This window comes from Rhinolophus sinicus, linkage group LG10 (assembly GCF_036562045.2).
Source record: "Rhinolophus sinicus isolate RSC01 linkage group LG10, ASM3656204v1, whole genome shotgun sequence".
Classification (NCBI taxonomy): domain Eukaryota; kingdom Metazoa; phylum Chordata; class Mammalia; order Chiroptera; family Rhinolophidae; genus Rhinolophus; species Rhinolophus sinicus.
The window spans coordinates 75,825,318-75,850,916 of record NC_133759.1 but is presented as its reverse complement, the minus strand read 5'-3'; the positions used below and the strand labels follow the sequence as shown (position 1 = coordinate 75,850,916).

Genomic DNA, 25,599 nt, shown 5'->3' with positions numbered 1-25,599 from the left:
TTTCCTGCCCTTGTGTCTCACCTGGTTCTCAACCCTGGAGGCAATCTGTTAGTTTCTAAAATGCCCTTTCTGATACAGTCTGTACTCATGCATGGTTGTTTTAGAGAGAATGCTTGTCCCCTTTCGAGGCAGATAATAGTATACTTTATTCACTTAATGATATTATCTTAGCAATAATTCCACATTAACACATACTAGTCATATATAAGTATTTTAAAATAATTATACAGTATTTCATTGGATGGATCTATGTAACTTACCCAATCTTTTTTTGATGGACTTTGGGTTATTTTCAATCTTGCTATATGAGCAATACTGTAATAAGTTTTCTTATATATACATGAATTTATACACATGCAGGTATATGTATAGGATGAATTTTTTCATACCCTTTTGGAAAACATAAAATTTAATTTTTTTCTTATTCCAAAATAAATATTTGACAAAAATTAAAGCTACGGATGTTTTATTTCCATTATGTGATATGTCAGTAGGTTAGAGCATTGAGTCTGCTTGATTGCTGTAAGCTGTTCTCTTCTAGGGATTGTAAAGTTCAGTGTAGGTCAGTTTTAATAGCAGGTCTGTTGCATTTCTTTGTTTTTATTACCAAAAATACAGAAAAATCACAATCATGAATAGTATGCTTTACTTATATTACAAAAGCAATGAGTATTAAATTATTTAATATGATTTTTTTTTCAAATTACATGTTCTCGCTTCCTCCAAATTGAAAAACACTGCTAGTGTGATTTGATAATCACGTAGGTATAAAATGATTCCTACCTTTGACCTAGTAATTCCATTTAGGAAATACATCCCATGGAAACAATCCCAAAGAGAAAGAAAGGTGTCTGCTCAAAGATGCTCATATTAGTGTTCCTTATGAGGACCCAAGATGGGAAACAATCCCAGATACCTCTCAGTGAGGGAATAGTAAAATCAAGGCTTAATAGTTTTTTGGAAATTTTTCATAAATTCATAATTTGATTTTAAAGAAAATAGAGAAATATCATATGATGTTAAAATCCTTGCATTTTCTTTCAATAATTTTTCATTTCATCAGGCTTTACGTTTCTTTGTTAGTGCAATTTACGTTCTTTTTATCTGACTTATAGTATAGCCATATGCTAATAAAGAATACCTTGTAATGTTTACATTGTACAATCAAAGCTCTTGTGGACAAGTTCTGCATGAATATATAGCAGGAAGATAATTTTGGCTTGGTTAAAATTAATGTAATGCTTTTAAAGTATTCTGGAATTTAAGGAAAAAAACCCACATATGCCTATTGTAAAAAACAAAACAGACCTTTTTCTGTTTCCACAACATAGAGGGTGCCAAAAAAAATGTATACACATTTTAAAAAAGGAAAACTGTATTAAAATTGTAATACTCAATATATACTGATAACAAAAGATGAATACAAGTCACTTTTGATTTCTGCAATTACAAGAGGTGCTCAAAGTGGTTACCATCAGCGTCCAGACACTTCTGATTACAGCAAACTACTGCTTGACCAATGTTGACCAAAGTGTCCACTTGTATACATTTTTTTTAGCACCGACAGTATATTCATGTAAAATATTTATATACGTAAATACTTAGTATATTTTGAATGGATGCTTTTGTTTTATAGAAATGGGATTTTACTATATATTCTTCTCTAAACTTTAATTTTCAGCCAGATGTTATGGGTATTTTTCCATGTCATACAGATCTACCTTATTTTTTTTTAGATTTTATTGGGGCAGGGGAACAGGACTTTATTGGGGAACAATGGTCAAATTGTTGTCCTTTCAATCTTAGTTGTGGAGGGTTCTGTTCAGCTTCAAGTTGTTCTTTCAGTCTTAGTTGTGGAGGGCGCAGCTCAGCTCCAGGTCCAGTTGCCGTTGCTAGTTGCAGGGGGCACAGCCCACCATCCCTTGCGGGAGTCGAACCGGCAACCTTGTGGTTGAGAGGACGCGCTCCAACCAACAACTGAGCCATCCGGGAGGCAGCTCAGCTCAAGGTGCCGTGTTCAATCTTAGTTGCAGGGGGCGGAGCCCACCATCCCCCGCGGGACTCGAGGAATTGAACTGGCAACCTTGTGGTTGAGAGCCCACTGGCCCATGTGGGAATCGAACCGGCAGCCCTCGGAGTTAGGAGCACGGAGCTCTAACCGCCTGAGCCACCAGGCCGGCCCTACCTTATTTTTTTTTAAAGGACTGTTTCGTAACCCATGGTATGACTAGTCTTATAATTGATTAACCATGATCCAGTCGGTTGTTTCTGATCTCTTGTTTTTGCGAACAATGCTGCACTAAATTAAATATCCTTCATCATCTGATGCATATATGCAAGTATTTCTGTGGTTTAGATTTCCAGATCATAATACTTTTTAGAGAGCTGAAACAGCAATAATTTTTCAAATTATTTAACATCTATTTTTTATGTAAATTACTTATTTTATTTTAGGCGGTAATATTGGGATTAAAATTAAGTACTTTGTCCTAAAATACTTGTTCTCTTTAACATGGGAAACATTTTAAATTCTTTTGTTATCAACATAAATTGTCAAGAGAAATTTCTAATAATGGCTAAACACACGTGTGCTTTTTTGGTTTAACCATGCTCTCTGGCTTTTGGCTGTGATGAAATTAAGTATTTTAAACAATTCTGGATATTTAATCATTTTTAAAGGTACTCCCTGTTATTATACTTTTTAAAAATTTCCTTCCTTTATTCAAGGTTCTGTTGGCGCAACTAATATGAACGAACATAGTTCCCGTTCGCACGCCATCTTTACAATTACTATAGAATGCAGTGAGAAGGGTGTTGATGGTAACATGCACGTCCGGATGGGGAAGCTCCATCTTGTAGATCTTGCTGTAAGTAACAGGATACTACTATGGAGTAACTCTTGTGTTTTTTATTTTATTTTATAAATGACTAAAAATTCAAGTGAAAAGGTTGATTTACATATGGTTTTTAAGTTGTTAACTTGTTTATGTGTTTAATTTATGGAATATTTCAAACCTATACAAAAGTAGATAGAATAGTGTAATGATCGCCCATGTAACCATCATCCAACTTCAACAGTTATCGGTTCATGGCCAGTCCTACCCTCATCTCCTTCCCTTCCTGTGTTATTTTGAAGTGAATTCTAGATATTATGTCCAATATTTTACTGTTAAATTACTTTTTTGTCAGCTTTGGAAAGAATATTCCGTATTTTAAATTCCAATTTATCTCTTGCTTTATTGCCAGGGTTCAGAAAGACAAGCAAAAACTGGAGCTACTGGACAGCGCCTGAAGGAAGCTACAAAAATCAACCTTTCGCTTTCTACCCTTGGCAATGTGATTTCTGCCTTGGTTGATGGAAAAAGCACTCATGTGCCTTATCGTAACTCTAAATTGACTCGTCTTCTTCAGGACTCCTTAGGAGGAAATTCAAAAACCATGATGGTAAGACGTAATTGATGGTATAGCTATCATCAGGCAAATTTAAGATTCCTGTTTATCCCAATAATTGATATGCATAACATTTTAAAAACTATGGATTATTTTGTTTTGTTTGATTTGTGGTTATTCTTATTCTAGTACACCATGTGTACTAACCCATGTGGTGGTGTTTGGAAACCCACGTGGTTATGCTCTCTTTTTCAAGAAGGCCAGAGTGGAAGTTTGCTTCAAAAATTCTTCTTGATATCTTGGTAATGGTAGTATTAATTTCAACTGTATCAGGTGTTAAAATGTTTTGCTTTGTATTCCTTACTCAACAGTGTGCAAATATTGGGCCAGCAGATTACAATTATGATGAAACTATCAGTACATTACGGTATGCTAACCGTGCTAAGAACATTAAAAATAAAGCCAGAATTAATGAAGATCCAAAGGATGCTTTACTTCGTCAATTTCAGAAAGAAATAGAAGAATTGAAAAAAAAGCTTGAAGAAGGTAACGTTTTTCAAAGTATTGATTTTAATGTTGGCTAAAAATATGTTGCTTAATCACTAAGTGTTCTAATAAAAACCACCTATTAAAAATTCCTCCAGCCTCTAACACTGATATTTAAAGGAATATTGCTACGTGGTAACTTGATACTTACATACTTGAGCATTTTCATATTAAGCTCAAGTAAAATTACACGTTTGTGTATGCAGTTTTAAAAATTCATTTAATTTAAACATCATCTTAAGCCCCATGACCTTGTGTAGAATTTGTATGACCACATATTAAATAATGAAGTTTTATTTGTCTTTGTGTAAAGAGTGTGTTCTACCATATATGTATTTTGGTAACTGTGACCAGAGTTCTCTCTGTGATAGATATCAGTCACTATTGTTTGATGTAAAGAAAACCATCACAGTCACGGGTTCACCAAGTTTAAGTCAAAATTCATTGTATGGCCTTGAAAATATGCGTTCATACTTCAATTTGAACATGAGATTCTCTTTTGGAAGTTCTTTTCTAACAAGATAATGTTAGAAGGTTAGAAAGTTTGAAGACGTTGTTCATGAGAGTGAAAAACTTACCAACCATCATTAAGTACCCAGTGACCCCCTGTACCTTGTGCTAAGAACTGATTGGCACAGGGTTCCTTTGCATGCCAGGTAAACAGCAGGCTTTGGTACTACTGGCTCTTTTCAGTCTGTGGGGGAACTTGTTAGATCAGATGTGAAATCCAGAGATACCAACATCATAAACTTTTGGAGAAAGCAATAAAGTAAGGTTACTGAGGAGAAGCAGTAATAATTGAGCTGTCTCTTAGATAATGAAATTTGGTGTTTTAAATGTGACCACTAGGTGGTATTTATAGTCAGTATGTTTTAAAGATTTAAAATTCCTTAGATTTATTAATGTTGAATTTTTACCTTTATCTTGCTGACTTAAATTTTTTTACATTTTTTGTGATAAAATACACATAACATAAAATTGACCATGTTAACTATTTTTAAGTGTACAGTTCTGTGACAGTAAGTATGTTCACATTGGTGTGCAACCATCGCCATCATCCATCACCAGAATTTTTTCATCTTCCCCAAATGAAACTCTGTGCCCACTGAACACTGACTCCCCATCCCCCATTCTCCCAAGGCCCTGGTAACCACTATTCTACCTTCTCTGTCAATGAATTTGGCTATTCTAGGTACCTCGTATAAGTAAAATCATATAATATGTGTCCGTTTATGTCTCTCTTATTTCACTTAGCACTTGAGGTTCATCTGTATTTCAGCATGTGTCAGAATTTCCTCCCTCTTAAAAGGCTGAATAATATTCTGTTATGTGTATATACCATATTTTGTTTATCTATTCATCCATCAATGAACACTTGGCTTGCTTCTCCCTTTTGACTGTTGTGAATAGTGCTGCTGTGAACACGGGGGTACAAATACCTGTCTGAGTCCTTGCTTTCAATTCTTTTGGGTATATACCCAGAAGTGGAATTGCTGGATCAGATGGTAATACTGATTTTATTTTTAACACATTTTATTTATGCTCTCATGGCATTTGTTTTGTAATCCAGTTAACAGAATTTTATAATCTGGTTAATGGAGTTGATCATATAAACATAAAAAAATAGGCAAAAACAATAAAAGAATATTTTTTTAATTTTTTTATTTTGAAATAATTTTAGACTTACAGAAAACTTGCAAAGATAGTAAGGAGAGTTCCTATGCATTCGCATCACCCAGCTTCCCCCAATGTTAAAATCTTATATAATCATAATACAATTATTGAAACCAAGAAATTAGCATTAATAGAAATTTGTTCACTGATCTACAGATCTTATTTAAATTTTGATAGTTTTCTCACTAATGACCTTTTCCTCTCGTCCAGGATTCAGTCTAGGATCACATACTGCATTTAGTTGTCATGTCTTTTTAGTCTCCTTCATTCTCCAGTTCCTCAGTGGGGTTTTTTTTGGTCTTTCATGATCCTGGCACTTTTGAAGAGTACTGGTCATATATTTGTAGAATGTTCCTCAATTAGGATTTGTCTGTAGTTCTGTCATAATTATTCTGCAAGGTTTCTCCACTATAAATTTACTAGTTTATTTTTTCCTTTATAATTAATACCGTGTTTCCCCAAAAATAAGACCTAGCAGGACCATCAACTCTAATGTGTCTTTTGGAGCAAAAATTAATATAAGACCCCATCTTATTTTACTATAATAAAATAAGTAAAATAAGATGGGGTCTTATATGATATAATATAATATATAACACGCGGTATAATATATAATATAATACCAGGTCTTATATAAGACTGGGTCTTATATTAATTTTTGCTCCAAAAGATGCATTAGAGCTGATGGTCTGGCTAGGTATTATTTTTGGGGAAACAAGCTATGTATCTTGTGGGGAGATATTTTGAGACTATACAAAGGTCTTGTGTCTCATCATACTTTCTCCCACTAATTTTGGCATTCATCAAGGGTTCTTGCCTACAACAGTAATTCTGTGGCATTTGCTGAATGGTGACTTTCTCTTCCCATCATTCTTCCTGATGTTTAGTGTTTGGCATTCTGTTGTGTGGAAGAGCAATCCCTTCTCCCATACTTATTAATTCAGTTTTGTTTTGTTTTTTTGTGTTTTTTTTTAAGATTTTATTGGGGAAGGGGAACAGGACTTTATTGGGGAACAGTGTGTACTTCCAGGACTTTTTTTTTTTTCCAAGTCAAGTTGTTTTCCTTTCAATCCTAGTTGTGGAGGGTGCCATTCAGCTTCAAGTTGTCCGTTCAGTCTTAGTTGTAGAGGGCGCAGCTCAGCTCCAGGTCCAGTTGCTGTTGTTAGTTGCAGGGGGCGCAGCCCACCATCCCTTGCGGGAGTTGAACCGGCTACCTTGTGGTTGAGAGGACGCGCTCCAAACAACTGAGCCATCTGGGAGCTCAGCGGCAGCTCAGCTCAAGGTGCTGTGTTCAATCTTAGTTGCAGGGGGCGCTGCCCACCATCCCTTGCGGGACTCGAGGAATCGAACTGGCAACCTTGTGGTTGAGAGCCCGCTCTCCAACCACCTGAGCCATCCAGGAGGCAGCTCAGCTCAAGGTGCCATGTTCAATCTTAGTTGCAGGGGGTGGAGCCCACCATCCCTTGTGGGACTCAAGGAATTGAACTGGCAACCTTGTGGTTGAGAGCCCACTGGCCCATGTGGAAATTGAACCAGCAGCCTTCGGAGTTAGGAGCACAGAGCTCTAACCACCTGAGCCACTGGGCCGGCCCAATTCAGTTATTTTTATGTCATTATGGACTCATGGATGTTTATTTTAGTCTGTGGGTTATAATACAGTAATATCATTATTTCGTTTATTGCTCAAGTTGTTCCAGCTCGGGCCATTAGGAGCTCGTTCGTTGTTGTTCCTGTGTTGTTTCAGCATGCCCCCGTATGTTTTTATTTATTTATTTGTTTTTGAGCACTTTCTTAATTTTCTGGTACCAAGATGTTTTAGGCTCATTTTGTATTTTTTCTACCCTGGCCTTAAAATCATCTATTTCTCCCTGATTCCTTTCATTGGAGAATGGTATTTAGAAACCAAGGTTTGGGCAATAGATGTGCTCACTGCTACTGAGGTGTTTAAACATTTTTAATGAATTCCTTTTTCCAAAATTTAAGTTCACAGAATCTTTGTACAAATAAGCCCTTCTTCTTTTGAATTATTTCTTATGGTATAGTCCTTTTTACTGTATTAGATGAGTTTTATTGCTCTTAAAAAATATGCAGGTTCAATGAATTATTTAAAATCTTAAACAGAAAACTGAGGAGAAAATGCTCCCCAAAAGTGATCACATGTTTAAGAGACTGAAATCTTTAACTCTTAGAGTAAGTTACTCTAACATGTAATTTACACACACACACACACACACACACACACACACACACACTGTACTTAAACTGTTATTTGACATTTTAAATGGATCAGAATTTAATTTCTCTTTAGGAACTTTAAAAATAAAACCTCTGTGTACGTTGTATCATGTCTGTTTCTGAGATTAGCGTATCTAATATACTGTCTAGGAATATTAATATAAAATTTGCTTAGGGCAACAAAAACTTAATGAAGAAAGTTGATATAGGCATTTCCTGAATAGCCAGTGACCTGGTACAGATTAATAATCATTGTATTAAATTTCTGTTCAAGGGGAAGAAATATCAGGCTCTGATATCAGTGGGTCAGAGGAGGATGACGACGAAGAGGGTGAAGTTGGAGAAGATGGAGAGAAAAGGAAAAAAAGGAGGGGTAAGTTCTGTTTCAGTTCTAGAAATTAACCGGAATTGCTATCTACTGATGGTTTAACATTCCCAAGGCTGTTGAGTACATGCCTATTATTTTGCCATATTTAGTATCGGTAGCAATTGGAACAGAGGAAGTATGCCATGTACCTGGTTAACTGCATTAGTTTTTCCTCCTATATTGATCTATGTATAGTTGAATTAGAATACCATATGTTCTCGGTTTTTTAGAATTTAGAATTGTAAAAATCTGTTCTAGTGGATGTACCATTTAAAATTTTCATGTAGGGTTTTAATTTTATGTGGGGACTTTCATCTGTGTTAGGAACATAACTTTAGGAAATCAGGATAATGTGAAGTTTTTCTAAAGCAGGATTAGGCTTTAGAAGTCACTGAATTTTTAAATAATAAATTTATATAAGGATTCTATTTTTTAATTTAATTTTTTCTTTATGAAATGTGCTTTCATTCTCACCCTGTTATGGAGCATTTGTAGCCAAGTGTGGATTAAGATTGTGTTTGTTGTGAGAAAGGTATAGATAACATGCAAAAGAGAGAGACATATTATAATCACCTACATTTCAAATCTTTTTACCCTAAATGTATATTTATTTCAGAATTCTCTTCCATTAGTGTGGATCATTGTTTCCAAGCTGGTACATATTTTGCTTCTCTTATTAAAATGATCTTGCTGAAAATAAACCCATCACTGCTTGATCAGGAGTCCCAAATTTAAAAACTATGAAGATTTTATAACTTCAAAAGACAGGAAAAGCATGATTTAGAGCAAGAGTTGGCAAAATATAGTCTGCTGGCCAAATTCAGCCTACCACCTGTTTTTGTAAATAAAATTTTATTACACAGCCGTGCTCATTTGTTTATGTATGGTCTATGGTTGGCTGTTTTCACATGAGACTGTATGGCCCGCAAAACCTAAGCACTTATTAGAAAAATGGTTTTGTGTTTATACCTATTTTTTCACAAAGGAAAACTATTCAAAGCTAAAACAGATAATAGATTTGTTAAAAATAAAATTTTGAATAGAAAAAAATGCCACTGTGTCATATGTTCAAACATTTAATAGAAAAATACCTCCCTTTCAGGCTTAGAAATTTTTAAATGTTCAGTGAGCTCTTCAAAGTTTTGCCATGAAACTTTGAAACATACATAATTATATCTGATAATTTGATGTTTTAGAGGGAAACGAGTGAAATTAGAGACACACCAACCTGTCTATAATGAAGGACAGTTTATCATTTCTGTGATTTTAATTGTGCAAGAGCTTAAATTTTAAAACTCAGTTCCTTTAACTTATCAACCTAAATAATTTAAATAAACAGACATGTCACCAAATGGTTTACTGATTTTTCATTCTTGTCATTCCAAGCCTCTGAATTACTATGTTTTAGGTGAATAGTGGCGTTTGCCCACTATTTTTGTACACGCTTAAAGGAATACAGTTTCTAATTCCCCTGCATGGCTTTCTTTATTAGAGAATATTGGCTAGACTACCAAGACTGGTTTTAAGGGAAAGTAAGTTTTGGTTCTTTAATACAAAGCTTGATTGTCCTTTAAAATTCTCTCTGGAATTGAATTTTTCTCTGTGTATGTGTCCTTTCCTTGTTTCCTTTTTCTGTGGTTCCCGTTGGGCTCATGTCTTTGTCTTCCAGGCAGTAGCAGCAGCAGTAGCTCAGACTCCACATGTTCTGTCATAGAGAAACCTCTGGATAAGTTCTTGCCTAGTGAGTGGCAGCTCTTAAATCCTCTTAACAGAGCTTTGGCTTTTCCATAACCCATGGGCTTCATTTGAGAAATGTTGCATCGCTCCCTGTCATTACTTACAGAATACGTGTTGGACTTCTCAGGAGAACAGAGCATGTGGTGATTTCCACCCCCCTTCATCGCTTCCAGTTATCCATAATTGTTAAAACATACGCTTAAGCTTATGTTTGAGACAATGGAAGAGAGATTCATGCTTTTGCAATCGAGATAATGTAAAGAGAGCTAGTAAGCTGTATAAAAGAATAATTTTTATCATTCTTTTTCATATTTCATGACAGATTTCTAATCCTATTCAGTATAAGGGATGTGTAATAACAGATCCTGAATTTCTAAAAGTCCAAATTACATTCGGAAGTACACCAGTGCCCATTATAACGTTATCTTACAGTTGTAAATGTTTTATGCTTTGGTGTATTCTTAGGGTAGCTTAAGATTGAAAGCTCCCAAATAAATAAGTAAAGTTTGAAGCAAGGAAAGATAAATTGAATAGTATTTCATATCAAATAGCCATTTATCTCTATTTCAAAATTACCTGATTGATTTTAAGAGATTTTCTAGTGTATGATTAGCAAATTCAGATCCACAAAATACTGTTTATGCAGGATCTATCAACTTATTTCAAACCTCTAGTGTTTTTCTTAAACTTTAATTAATTAAATTGAAAAGTGTTATTAATTGTATCTATATTTTATTTTCAGAAGGAAAGAGAAGTGATGCTTTCTTGTAATAGCTTGCAGCTTACTGCCTTTTAAAGCATTATCGACATACTTACCTTTCAAAACTAATAGCGAAAACATGTGGTTATTGTTCTTATGCTTTTAGCTTTCTAGAGGAAGAATTCCAAGAATATTAAGAATTGTTTTCTCTATTGACAATTCTTAAATCTTACCAAAACAATTAATTTCAGAGGATAACATAAAATACATGAAATTGCTTTAGAAACCATATAGAGGTATTATTTTGTATTTAAACTACAAAATACAAGAAAATATCTGAGTGGGAGGCATTTTAATTTAATTTTCTGTTTTAAAACTTACCTTAATCCTTAAAGACTAGTTATATGAAAGTATGTTACGAAATGAGTTGTGCTTTCTTCAATTTAAGCAGTTTTAGTTACTATTTGTGTACCTAGCACGTAACATTAAGTTTCTTGTTGTGATGTGTGTTAGTGAAGTAGAGATAAGGTGGTCCCAGCATGTGGTTGCTGTGTGTAACGTGTATGTACTTTCCCCTTTAAAAATATGAATGGCCTTATTTAAGATGTCTTTTGCTTGAATCATCAATTGATCATTTACTTCTATAGCAACATTATTATAATTATCCTTAATGATCTACTAATAGATTGAATGCAAGTTTATTATACAGGTGTACTTCACTTTGTGCACAAGAGTTTTTTTCTGAAAAAATATTGCATATAAATCAAGTTGGAAAATCAAATGTATTGGGAGAGCTTGCTGCCTTTAAAACTTCTTCATTAAATAAATCCTTTTGTTAATCATATAATCACTACAAACTACTCTAATCTAATTTGGGATTGAGGGTTTGGGGTTGGATTTTCTTAAAGAGAGGCACACCTGTAACAGATCCTTATATTGGAAGAACATTGAATTGGGAAATTTTGAAAATGGGCAACGTGACTTTTGCTACTTTTAATTTATTAATTGTTTTGAAATTGGTGTAATTATCTGTTTTGCTCTTTTAGAATACTTCCCAGGTCTTAGCAGGTTCCCAATTCTATGTCCACTGTTATTATACCCACTTGGTGCTGAACTGTTTGTTATATTGCAGGAGTTTGGGAGTCAGTATAAGCCCTATAGGTTGAATTGTAACCTTAGACTAAATTAATCTTATTATCTGCTTAAATTACATTGTATTTAATATGCTTTACTGTTTACATAAAACTGCTCAGTTTCAGTTTTGATAATGATTTATTTCTATACTTAAACTATAAATGAATGCTAATATACATTTTTCTTTGTTTTACATAAGAAATAATGTTTTTCTTTTTTTCCTCCTCATCTCTGTGCATATGCTTCCTGTCTACGATTTGCTTACTACTTCTTATTGAAAGATCAAGCAGGTTGGTGTGATTGATTTGCACTCCACGTGGTACAATTATTTAAACTTAAAAGAATTTTATCACTTAACATTTTTAAAATTTAATATTTTTTACAAGGTAAGTATCCATATTTTGTATTTAAAAAATACAGCTTTAGTGTGTTTTTTTTTAAAAAAAACTTCCTTTTTTCCTAAATTTTTAAAAATTTTATTTTGATTTTTATTGAGGAAGATATTAGGAACATTCTTGTTTCCAAATTATGTTTTTAAGGGAACAATTCAGAAGTATTAGGTGGGTAGTGACAAGCACACAGGATGTGCTAGACCTAATTAACAAAACAGATAAAAATAAATATATCACCAGAACCAGATGGCATTGTCTTTTTTCCTAAATTTCTAAAGACTCATTAAGCCAAATTTTGGAAATACAAATATAAATGATTTAAGCATTTTCCCTCCTTTTTTAAAAATAGAGGAATCAAATGCCTGGTTCCTTATGCCCATGGGTGCTTATGAAATTAACTCAGTTAACACTTTTCTGAGATTCTTCCCTTTAAGTTCACCTTGCCAAAGTTCATTTTCATAGTTTTGGGTAGAGCACATGGCATAGGGCAGTTTCAAATATTACTACTCCTGTTTGGCTTAATTACTCTATGACATTAACTTTTTTTTTTTTATCTGAAATTTGTGCTGAATTTTATCATGCAGTATTAGAAGAAGAAGCATTTTTGTTTGGTTGGTTGGTTTGGTTAAGATTTTTCTTAAAATCAATGTAAAAGTGACTTTTAGTGATGTCACGTTTTTAAGTGCCTGGTTGGGAGAATTGGTACATATTTACATTTAGATTAAAATATTATTTGGGGAGAAATGTAATGATTTATCAGAGTAATTCTGGTAATAATAGTGTTACTGAAATATTAGACTTTTGAAACTGAACCTAGCTATATATGCATGGTCATCTTTATGAAAGTGTTACCAGAACACAATAGGATCTTTGTTGCTAAAGCATCAGTTTGGAAATATTACTTGAATGGTTTTGAATAACTAATGCAATTTAGGCATAGCAGTAATTTATCAGTAAGCATATGCTTTTGTATTTCTACATATAAAATCTTTTTATTTTACTGCCTCTTAATGGGTTTGGAAACTGTTTTTAATAGTTAACAAAACAGTTAGAATCCTAGAAGCCTAAAAAAATTAATGTACATGTGTTCATCACATCATTTCTTGTATATCATTAGTATCTATGTCTTCATAATATATAGGTTTTGTTGGGTTTTTTTTGTCTTAACATATTTGCCATGTTTTTTTAAAATATTTTATAATTCTGAAGTGGAAAGGAAGTCACAATTTATTATGCATGTACTTACTTTGTACCTGAACTTATACTTTCCTCCTCAAATTTCTAAGAAATAGTATTACTGATGGGAAATTCTTTCTAGGAATTCATTGGGAATAGGGATTAAATTATTTTTCTAAATTATTTTTTAACAGTGTATGTAATTCAGAACATTCAATACAGGTGACTGTGCCAAAAAAGCCCACTGAATCAGGTCTACATCCTGACTTTTGGAATGCAATGAATCACACCACACCAAAGCATGAATTTGGATCAGTGCTTTTATTTACTATTTTATTTAACTTATTTGTCTTGTGGCTTAAGTTTGCTTTGGACTTAATGTTTCTGTAGACTCAAATGGTAATATATTTGAAACCCTTGGGGGTTTTTTATATAATTTTATCCTATGATAAATTAAAGCCTATGAATGATTCTTTGTCTCATGGTTCCTGAAAGAATATATTCAGATATATATCTCCATCATCGTTATTTTTCAGTTCTCTTTCCTCGCTAGCAGAAGAGGTTAGTTAGCTTTTGGGTGGAGACATTAACAATTTATAAAGTCTTCTGGTTTACACATTTCTGTGGTCCTTTGGGAAGGAAGTTAAGAATGACAGAAAGCTTTCAGAAGAGCCTCAGATCAATTCTACGAAAAGTTTGTTTGTTTTTTCTGAAGGAAAAGTATGCTTCAAAGAAATTGTATTACCAGAAATGAATTATCTTTGATTCAGTTTCATAACCAGTTTAATATGCTAGTTTTATTTTCTTTTTGATTTTTCATTTTAACTTCATGATTTTGAAATTCATTCAGTAAGCTTTTAATTCAATACTATTGTAACAAATTTAACACTTTGTACTATTATTTGTATGTAAAACACTCTACTAGACATTATAATCAAAACAATCAATTGGAAACTGTATTTCCAGCTTTATTATTTTGTAGTATTTCTATTTATATTTGACACATCACGTTCTTTCTCACTTAGGGAGATTTAGGATCCTGTGTTTGACATATGAGTTATTTTAGTTATTCATTTAAGGTATGATATATCATGACAGCTCAGCAACTATGAAATGCCTGGTTAATTACTATATAACTGTTATATAATCAGTATGGAATTTTTTTTCGTTTAAAAATATACTATTAAATAAAATCAAGAACTTTTATTGAACAAAAACTTTAAAAAAATTTAAATTAAAATTTATTGGGGTGACAATGGTTAACAAAACTACATAAGTTTCAGGTGTAGAATTCTATAATACATCATCTATGTATTGCATTGTGCGTTCACCACCCAGAGTCAGTTCTCCTTCCATCACCGTATAGTTGACCCCTTGTACCCTTTTCTACCATCCCCCCTCTCCCTTTACCCTCAGGTAACCACAAAAATGTTATAAACACTAAAGATATATATTAAAAACTACTTGCTGTAAGTTCTACCTGATATTTTTATGTGTTCATTTTATACCTATGTGTGACTTTTGCTTATTTATTGTAATAAGTTTTGGGGAGGTGTTTTTAGAGCCACTTAATTTTGTACCTGGTTATCAGACAAAAGTAACTAAAAAATCATATTGCTTTTTTGACCATATATGTTATTTGGGGACACACAGATCTTTGCTTTATTTATTTGGCTTTCTTGTTAATCTCTCTTTTTTCCCCTGCTCATCTGTTTTGCTTCTCTTTCACTTATTTTTGTTCTTAGTTATTGTGGCACAATTGGCAGCAGTTTGAATTTAGCAATTAGTTAAAAAGTTCTTCTAGGAACATAAAACATATTATTGATTTGAATTCCTTAAAATGTTGATATTTGATTTTATGTTATTGAGGAATGCATCTTTTATAAAAATGAAGATACTTTGTTCAAGTCTGAAGCATTAACTCTAAAGTGATTGTTACAATTAAATGACTCAAATAGGTAAAAAGAAAGTTTCCCCTGATAAGATGGTTGAAATGCAAGCAAAAATTGATGAGGAGAGAAAAGCACTTGAAACAAAGCTCGATATGGAAGAAGAAGAAAGAAACAAGGCTAGAGCTGAATTGGAGAAACGGGAAAAAGATCTTCTTAAGGCCCAGTGAGTACTACTGAATTGAGACGGATTTGTGATTTAAATTCTTGCTATTTTTCATAGGATGTATAAGCAAGAAAATTGAATAGTAATTAAAAACTTGATTTTTGTCTCCAGAGTAGCTGTTTTTGGATAGAAGGTTTTATTGACTATATTGTATTTCTAAAAGTTACACCTGTTTTGCTTATTTCCTCTCTATGTGGGAGGAAAAAATACCAGTGAATTTGAATTAATTATAGATTAAATCATGAATTAATACTACCCAATGGTATAATTTGATAGAGATGTTACATAATTATATTCCTGTTTTGAAAATTTGCATCCAAATTCTTGTTAAATTTTGGGAAACGGTATTGATAGATTAGTAGATAATCGATGATGTAGAGTGTTCTCATTTTAATCAACAGACAAGAGCATCAGTCTTTGCTAGAGAAATTATCTGCACTGGAGAAGAAAGTGATTGTTGGGGGTGTTGATTTGTTGGCGAAAGCTGAGGAACAAGAGAAACTGCTTGAAGAATCTAATATGGAACTGGAAGAAAGGAGGAAGAGAGCCGAGCAACTTCGCAGAGAACTTGAGGAAAAAGAGGTAATGTGATTTTTTGGTTTTGGTTGACACTTTGCCTAAGGTATTTAATTTTTCTACTGAAAAGCTAAATACCTGTGCTCTTAATAAATTGTTAAAGCAGATCTGTGGGTTGCTTTGAAGATAATAATTGCTAAACATTTATATTATTTGTTAAATAATTAAATTTGTGATTTAATGAAGAAAATTATTTTGAAGTTTATCAATTTTTGTCATAGCAAGAACGCTTGGATATTGAAGAAAAATATACCAGTTTGCAAGAAGAAGCACAGGGAAAGACCAAGAAATTAAAGAAAGTTTGGACTATGCTGATGGCTGCAAAGTCAGAGGTTGGTCTCTTAGAAATTCCCTACTAATGTCGTTCTGAACTTTTAAAAAAAAGAATTCCTTGGATTAAGGATGGTTAAGAATCCTAAAGGAATCATAATCTGTGCTTACAATTTTAAAGGAATAAAATTTTCTCCTTATATGAAATTTTTAATTTTAGCTATTAAGCTAACGTGTTTAGTGGAACAGACGGTGATAGTGTTGTTCTGTCCACTGTTTTTGTGAAAGAACTGGATAAGCACTTCCAGGGCCTCTTAGGCCAGTGCCCTATGTCAGACGGAACTGTTTTGTATTTAAAATCTTGTTTGTCCTTAGTATTTTCACTGATTTTCTCGTAGATGGCTGATCTCCAACAGGAACACCAGAGGGAAATTGAAGGCCTGCTGGAGAACATTCGACAACTTAGCAGGGAGCTTCGACTCCAGATGCTCATTATCGATAACTTTATACCTCAGGATTATCAGGTAAGAGGGACGTTGTTCTACCTAGATATTAGGTCGCTTGGCTGGGGTTAAGGAGTAAGGAAAGACGATTTGTCACTTAATTGGTGCTAAATATTTACACTTCAGTTGTTGATGATAAAATTTTCTTGAACTAATGTTACCACATTTCACTTCAGCTGTTATCTTAATGCATAATTCTCTGTTTCTGTACCTAAGTATCTAAATAAGAATTTCTCAGCCCTTTGGAGGAATCCAGATTCATGTATAGCAGATCATTTCGTTCAGTGTCATTTTGTTACAACATTGATCAGAAAAACAGTTGCTTCCCAGCTGGGACCACTGTCTGTGTGGAGTTTGCATGTCTCCCCATGTCTGCGTGGGTTTTTTCCAAGTCCTCCTGTTTCCTCCCACACCTCAAAGATGTGCACATGAGGTGAATTGGTGTGTCTAAATTGTCCCAGACTGAGTGACTTGGTGTGTGTGACGTGCCCTCTGAGGGAAGGATGCCCTGTCCAGGGTGGGTTCCCTCCTTTTACCCTGAACTTCTAAGACAGGCTCCAGCCACCTGCAAATATATTTCCCTGAACTAGGGTGAGCAGTTTGAAAAATAATTATCTTACTTATTTTTATCAATCTTTCTTAAATATATGTATACCTCACATTTATTTCAATGTTTAATATGAGGGTTTGGGGTCTTTATTTAGAAATTTGGTGAATTCTTTTGTGACCAGAAATGTTCCGTAGAAACTTAACTCTTATTTATATCAATTAGCTGGTTTCTTTATACGCCATTTTGCTTAAAGTTTCATTTTCCAAGAACCTATTGACGATGTTAAGTGAAGACTTACTGTAATTACAATCAGAATCAAGGTATAGGCCCTGTTTATTCATTCAGTGTCCTTCATCCTATAAATAGAATAAGCAGATCTCCTGTGCTAACTTTTTCTTTCTGCTTATGGATGCTAAGTCTGTTTGTGGTGTGTGATAAAATATACGTAACATGAAACTGATCATTCTAACTTTTTTATTTTATTTTATTTTATTTTTTTCTTGGGGAACTGTGTTTCTCCAGGGCCCATTAGCTCCAAGTTGTCCTTCAATCTAGTTGTGGAGGGCGCAGCTCAGCTCCAAGTCCAGTCGCCGTTTTCAGTCTTAGTTGCAGGAGGTGCAGCCCATCTTCCCATGTGGGAATTGAACCGGCAACCTTGTTGTTAAAAGCTTGCGCCATCCGGCCGCCCCTCCAGAAGCTCAGCGGCAGCTTGGTGCCTTCAGTCTAGTTGTGGAGGGCGCAGCTCACTGGTCCATGTGGGAATTGAACCAGCAACCCTGTTGTTCAGAGCTCACGCTCTAACCAACTGAGCCATTTGGCCACCCCAATTTTAACTATTTTTAAGAGTACAAGTTGGTGACATTAAGTATATTCACAATGTTGTACAATCATCACCATTATCTATCTCCAGATGGATGCTAAATCTCAATAATAGTATAATTTAGAAATCTCAGCCTCTATTTTTCTTTACTCAGAATTTTCCTCTTTCCAGTACATTTTAGTAAACTTAAAATATTGATTTTTTTAAAAATTTAGTTTGAATCTGTAGCTTTAAGAAATTTGTCTGAAAAGAAGCCTCAGTGTACCTTTCCTTCGGACGTCAGGTGCACAGAATTAATCTCTGGTTCTTGGTACACTCTCCTTGTTGGTCCTTGGATGGCCTGCTTTCATTTAGTTAATTATTTTGTAGTAAACACATCACCCCAAACAAAAGCTATGCCCATGGCAGTAACCTACTTCCAGTCAAATAGTTCCCTCTCCCTTCTTCCATCCGTTTGCCTCTTTCCAACTCAGGGTATCCATCTTCCTGAGTCCCATGGTCTCCATTTCCTTGCTTGTTATTTTTATATGGCTTAATTGCATCTACATATATATATATATATTTTTTTCATATATCTCTTAAAAGCAGGTATTTTTAAATGTATAAAAAGTGTATCATGTAGTATATAATGTTTTGAGACAACTTTTTCTCCCTAATATGTTAAGATTTTAGTTTCTTGAATATTTTTCAGTATTTTAAATGTTATTAAATATTAAAATTAGACTATCTTTGACTCTTTTAAAAGGAAATGATTGAAAACTATGTCCATTGGAATGAAGACATAGGAGAATGGCAGCTGGTGAGTATTACCTTCATCCTTTCATGAAATACTTGTGGAGTACTTCCTGTAGACTATAAATTTTGCTGGCTTTCCTGGGGAGAAAGGTGGTCCAGAGGACGAATCAGTTGAGAATCCGGTAGGGTGGATAAGAGGTTTCTCTGATTAGCTATATGATAACACACAGACTATTCAGTGGGAATTGTGTAGGTCAGGACTGCATAGGACTGAACGACCTCTGGGTCCCTTTCTGTTCCAGCATTTAGATCATGTTTAATACGTGTAACATCAGCATGTCTCATAGTAATTTGCTTATTCACAGTGTCAATTGCTAATTAAGACAATTGTCCTCTGTTTTTTTCCCTTTTTTGAGAAATGTGTTGCCTACACAGGAAATAACATGAGGAAGCAGACTCCAGTTCCTGATAAAAAAGAGAAAGATGTAAGAGTGCTTTTTTTTGTTTTGTTTTTTATTACAGTTGTTTCTTCATAGGAATGTGGGTCACTGTGTTATCAACATGATATCTGTTAATCAGCTGTGCGGAAAAGTCGGCCAGTCTCTAGGATGGGGTGATTACTAAGACAGTTCTGCTCCTTCAGTCCGGAGCAGGCTTATTTCTGCACAGGAGTGGCATGGAATCACTGTCAGTCACCCTTCACCGCCTTCTGCGTCATGGGCATATGCTCAGAGATTAGAATCTCCTTTTCAATGCTAGTCCTTTTTAGAGCTGTGAGAAATACAGCTTTAGGGAAAACAGCAGCAGTTTTTCTTTACTATTAAGGACTTTGTAGTGTGGCAGGTCTTATTCACCAACCCTTGGTGAATATTGCGATAAATGACATTAGAAGAAGGTATCTTTAGACATTTATTTGGTCTGGTCTTCTGTGGCTTTTTTCAAGGAGTTTATTTAGTATTTTAAATCTTTCCCCAAATCTGATGTAAATTCCTCCTCTGAGTATCTGGTATGTGTTTCCTTTTCTTAGCCCTTTGAAGTGGACCTTTCCCACGTGTATCTTGCCTATACTGAGGAGAGCCTGCGGCAGTCCTTGATGAAATTGGAGAGGCCACGGACCTCAAAGGGAAAAGCAAGGCCAAAGACAGGGAGAAGGTAAGGACTGTCTTTGCATACCGTGAAATAAGGCAATGAGATACAGTTAAAGAAAATTTAGTTAATGTGGTAAATGTTTTGGCTGATATATTTAAATATACATCAAAGTTCTTAGGTAGTTATGATTTGAGTAAATACAATCTTGCTAAAGAATCAGTTTCTTTAGCCCTCCTAAGTAATAGAATTTATTATTAATGTATTTTGTTCTTTCCAAATGTGTCAGTCACCTACTATCTTAATTCCTTAATTCTTACACTGATTCTTCTAGAAGATGCTAATTAATTTGCCTGGTTAGAGTCCCAAGTTATTGTACTCAGCTGATTCATTTTTCTATCATAAAAATTGTCCCAAGAACCTTGATTTCCTCAGTTGTTGGTTAAAGAAAGCTTCCCTGACCATCTTTTCCTCTCTTTTGGGTACTGGTTTTGACTGTTGAGTCATCTGTATGTGTCATAACACGAGCCCAGGGAAACCAGAATGTGAGTGCTTTGGGCTGGGTTTATTTCTTCTCTCCCTACCCTGCATCAAGTACTGTTCAACTTGCTTAACTGGATGTAAGACTTTGGGGCTCCTGAAATGAGAGGAAATAAGCTTATTTTTCCCTGCTTTGAGGACATAGATTTTTGAGTAGGGGGAAGTTGTATTTTTGTGTGGCATAATCTCATAGACAACCTAACAGTAATAAATTTGGGATAGTTGAACTTGGGGGGAAGAATCAATAGCATATTAAAAGTATACAAATTTTTACAATCTTTAGTATTTAGGTGTCAAGAGGTTAAAAACTTTTCATATTCCAGCAGAAGCCATGCATGTAATATTAATGAATGGAGCATAGCAGTTCAAAAAACACACAAATCCCTCTACTTGTTTCACTTTTCCACATTTAATAGGGATGTGTTCCTCTTAACTCTGAAGTTAGTAAGAAAAATAACAATGCAAGTGTGATGATAAATACTAAGAGAGTTGGCCTCATTGTAGGCAAAAAATAGGCTGTGGTGGGGACTGGGGCAAACTGGAGAGTGGTGGGCCTAACGTGAGTGGCTGCTGCCCTGCTCTTGCTTAGTTTTGGGACTAGAGAGCCCCTGATTTCTGAATCCTATTGTTTCAAAGGAGAAGCCAGATATTGAATTATTTGCATGAGATCTCTCAGTCTTTAGTCACTTTTGTAAAACTATGTGGACCTAAAACAAACAGAGAAATAATTTAATATAGTGTTGGATATAGTTTTCAGAATGCTCATTTTAAAATATATACCTTTTTGATTTAACCAAAAAAAAAAAAAAGAAAAGAAAAAGCATGTGAGCCAAAAACATTAGATGAGCCAAACCCAGCGTCTCTGTACACCAGAATTAGCCTGCTGTATTGTGAAAATGATAGATGACCATGAACATAGATAAATACACACAATCAATGGTTTATTGATATTACATTACATGATAATTCAGTGTAGTGTTCCTCATGAGACATGCACAGTTCAATGTGCTAAGCAAAATTGCAGTAAACATGGTACATTTATGTGGTGATTTCCATCAGCCCCTACACGTGCATCTGTGCGGTGTTGCCTCAGATGATGTGTGTCTCTGATTTTTATGGAATACACCTGTGCCTGTAGCATGCCGCAGAGCGGTAGTCAGGGGGGTTTGGTGTGGCAAGCATGCAGCCCACTTGGCCTGGCCACGTAGTCTAGTCCAGTTTTGGAAATTATCATCCACTTAGGCCCGCACCACTCTGGGTGGGTGGGGGGCGGCCTGCCATGCTCTCGCACCTGCTCTAGCTGACCTTCCCCTGGCCTGAGACAGTGCGCATGAGCTGATCTCGTAATGATCAGACTTGTCAGGCCGTGGCCTATTTCTAGACGTTGTGGTCGCCCAGTGTTTTCTACTACATAAAGGAAAGTGTTTGCATTTCAGTCTTTGAGGAAAGCGTTCATGTTTTCTTTTTTTCTTCTCCAAACAGAAAGCGTTCTGCAAAGCCTGAAACGGTAATTGACTCTTTACTTCAGTGAATGTTACAGACTGAAAATCTCAATAAAAATTAGTGATATTCTCATGCCTGGACAAAATCTTTAATTAAAACACTGAAGACTTTTGTGTAATTTCAAATAATGGACGCTGTAAATCATGGAGTGAGACTGGAATAATTTGTCTAATAACTGTTAGTCTATATATATTAAGTTAACATAGCATATTAAAATTGCACAACTGGTAGTTTAGATTGTTGTATTACTCTTCAGTTTATACTATGCAGGGAAGTTGGGGGAGCAGCTCATACTATAGAGTCGCAGTTTAAATGTATACATAAGCCTGCTAGTAATTTACTCAACTACTGTTTGTTTAGATAACCAGATATTCAAAATAGAAAGAAATGTATATCCTATTTTGCAGACAGACAGTAGCAGCTCTAATTGTCCGATGTTGGGCTGTTATATACGCATGTATGGGCCACAAAACGAAGAAATGATTCAATCATAACCCCGCCCAGCCTGTTTAAATATGTTCTAATTTTTATACTATCAGTCATTGCATTTTAAGTATTAGATGACTGATCTTACTGATCTGTAGAAAATTTATAATTTGGCAGTCATACTTTAGAAGGGTACATGTTTAACAAACAAACTTGAAAATGTGTTTAATCTGCATCTCTCTTGACCTTTTTTGCCACTTTGAGTTCAAGTCAAATATACTTTTTTGTTCTGGTTTCATGTTCTCCTGAAACATTGAATTTGTACCTAAACATAAAGGAGTCACAGTGGCAGAAAATTGAGAAGCTAAACAGTGGTCACTAATCTTTACCCATATGTGTATATTTTTAAAATTGACTTTGAAGTGTGTTAGTGGATGCTTTCCTTTGAGTTCTAAATTTTGATGGAAATTGCTTTGTGTCTCCCAATTGAGAAAGGTCTCTATTTTCCAAAAGATACAGCCAAAGTAAGACAAATATCTTTTAATCCTTTGCCTTTAAAACACTTGTTTTTCTTCATATTTTATTTAAAAAATATTCTTCCCTGAATTTCTTCCATTGACAAACCCAGTTAGACCATATTCCTCTAAAAATAAAAAATATTTTTATTTTATAGTAAAATAAGTTGTAATAGGATTGTATTTTCTTTTGTTGGCTGCTTACAAAATTTGTATATTTTTGAACATTATGCTACAGCTACACCACTTACTGTATCTTTTATGAATTTTAAAATTATGTAATCAGCCCTGAAACATTGGTTGCAAGTTTTGAGACTTCATAAATTAGTATTTATGAAATTAACATTGTTTTAAGGAGTTTGGTTAAATATTGGTTTATAATTACAAAGCTGTGTATAGAGTGGGGGGTGAATGAAGGTGGTGTACTTGTGCAGTGGTCGTAAAAATGTGTCCATAAACTTAAAGTACATTCTGAAGGGGTGTGCTAAATGTCCTGTGTATGGTGCGTATTTTCTAGGTAATAAGAATTGCATTTCACTGGCAGCATTTTCTTTGTAATGTGTAAGATAGTTAGAAGTTTATAACTTTACTCTGTGGGGCATTGTTTACGTACTGTGAAGACTTGAGGTGAATTTATGTTTGTAAAAGCTTTGTGTCAGCAAAATATCTCAGCAATTACAGATGCATATTAACTCTGTTAGTAATTACTCTAGAGAAATCTTAATTTTACCAGTAGAAAGAAAAGATGAATACTTCTTTTTATAAGTCCATATTTCTAGTCTTTAACCATGCAGTTAATAAGAAAGGAATAACTTTTACATTAAGCTCTAAAACAATATAGAAAATTTAAGCCAGTATGTTAGATTTTTTCTATTCCACTCCACTGCAGTAACAAAAAACAACCTGTGGAAAAAAATCAAAGCATTGAGAAATTGAAAAAAAAACAACAGGCTGCTTTAGCACGGTTTTTTGTGTTTTTTTTTAAACATTTACGTTAGAACTGTTTATATCAGATGGACAATGAATATTCATCTTGTGAAATACCAAAATTAGATATTTGAGGCAGGCCTGATAATCCAGGTGAAAATATGGACACTGACTTCAGAGCTATTCATTTAGCTCCAGTCAGAGCCGTTTCTGCACATTTATTGTGTTTTTGTGCACAAATGAAATATTTTGTAACTTCAATATTTATTTTATGAAAGGATATAGATGAACAAACTTGCTCATTATATGAAATAGGAAGATTTATAATGAGTGTCACATATAAATAGGGTTGTTTTGTTTTTTAAAATAAGTTTTGAATGGGTATTTTTCTCTTTAATTTAAAGTAGTAATATTTATTTATTAAAAGGACCTTAGTAGAATGTTGGTTGTGGTATGTTCTTTAATAAACCCTGTAATTATATATACTAATAATTAGGATGTTAAAATGTAGTATTCCCCATTTTTGTTTAGTTTCTCATAAAGTGTAAGTTTAATCGGGGTGGGGGGAGGGTCTGTCTCTATGTGTTTATCGCGCAAGTAGAATCCGTTGACAAGCTGTGTCATCTACTTTTCTAGGAAAAGGGGACCTATTTTTGCAGCAAGAAATTTAAGGTTACTTTGGGGGTGGTGCCACTTTATCTGTAACATGTTTTTTAAGTTATGATTATGGTTTTGGGGTTGTGTTTTTTGTGTTTCTTTTTAGTCTGTTAAAGATACCTTTCTCCTTAACTAAGGAAGGTCCCTCTCTTCCCTACAGGGCTGTGAATTAAGGAATGGGTAGGGTTTACACTTAATGCCAGTGTCTGCCCCATTTCTTAATGTATACATTTGTCTTCCTTTTTAGTTATTCTTTGTTCTAAAAATGCTAGAAAATATAGACCTTCCTAGTGCCTTTGAACTTACACTGTAGTCTAATTTAGATCATTAACAACTTCAGCAGCATTACTACAATACTGGATGCTGGCCAAAATTACAAATTGTACAATGAGTTTGTTGCATTAATTTCAAAAGTCACACTTCCATTGTATTTTATGTATAAATTGTATTTGTTCAAGTTGTACATATTGGTATTGTATATATACGTGCAGCATGGTTAAGTAAGAAATAAAAGTGTTTGCCTAATGTTTGTAGTAGTGATCTGACTCTTTAAATAATTATTTTGGTGTTTACATCCATCCTGATACAAATAGATGGGTTCTTCATGCCTGGCCATCTCAGTTTCATGTGATTACGAGAGGCCTGTGTAATTTCACACCCAGAAACTCAGTGGTGTGAGTCTTTAAACAGAAACCATCATGAAACAGTAACCAGGGAGAGTTGTTTTTAAATGTGCTTCCTCTCATCGATAAAATTTATTTTCACCAAAAATATTTTTTATCCAGGTTTTGTTATCCTTTCCATTAGGTTTGAGAACAGAAACTTGTACTGTGTATGCACAGCGTATCTCACTAAAAGGTAGAAGGAGACATTTCTGAGTGGTAGCGATAGGATCTCTTTCAAAACATTTCAATGAGCTTATGGTATCTCTAAACCAATAGCATTGCTTGGGTTAGTGTTAATCGTGGATTCTTTTGACAAACATTTACCAGGCGCCGTGCTAGGAGGCCTTCACAGAGGACACT

General features: G+C 34.3%; 1 protein-coding gene across 5 annotated transcripts in view; it reads left to right on the top strand.

Moving 5' to 3' along the window:
- Positions 1-25,102, top strand: part of KIF3A (kinesin family member 3A) — a 53,396-nt gene extending 28,294 nt beyond the window's left edge. For 2 of the 5 annotated variants that reach the window (XM_019756044.2, XM_019756046.2), the window contains exons 6-19: positions 2,728-2,867; positions 3,247-3,444; positions 3,762-3,936; positions 8,120-8,218; positions 9,882-9,953; positions 12,065-12,073; positions 15,310-15,466; positions 15,868-16,048; positions 16,264-16,374; positions 16,711-16,836; positions 18,931-18,984; positions 19,337-19,405; positions 19,948-20,072; positions 22,029-25,102. In XM_019756044.2, the coding sequence (XP_019611603.1) occupies positions 2,728-2,867; positions 3,247-3,444; positions 3,762-3,936; positions 8,120-8,218; positions 9,882-9,953; positions 12,065-12,073; positions 15,310-15,466; positions 15,868-16,048; positions 16,264-16,374; positions 16,711-16,836; positions 18,931-18,984; positions 19,337-19,405; positions 19,948-20,072; positions 22,029-22,077 (1,565 nt within the window). In that variant the 3' untranslated portion in view covers positions 22,078-25,102. The remainder of the gene's footprint in view (positions 1-2,727; positions 2,868-3,246; positions 3,445-3,761; positions 3,937-8,119; positions 8,219-9,881; positions 9,954-12,064; positions 12,074-15,309; positions 15,467-15,867; positions 16,049-16,263; positions 16,375-16,710; positions 16,837-18,930; positions 18,985-19,336; positions 19,406-19,947; positions 20,073-22,028) is intronic. The other 3 variants (XM_019756048.2, XM_019756050.2, XM_019756045.2) reach the window with 2 other exon arrangements.
- Positions 25,103-25,599: the final 497 nt, after the last annotated feature.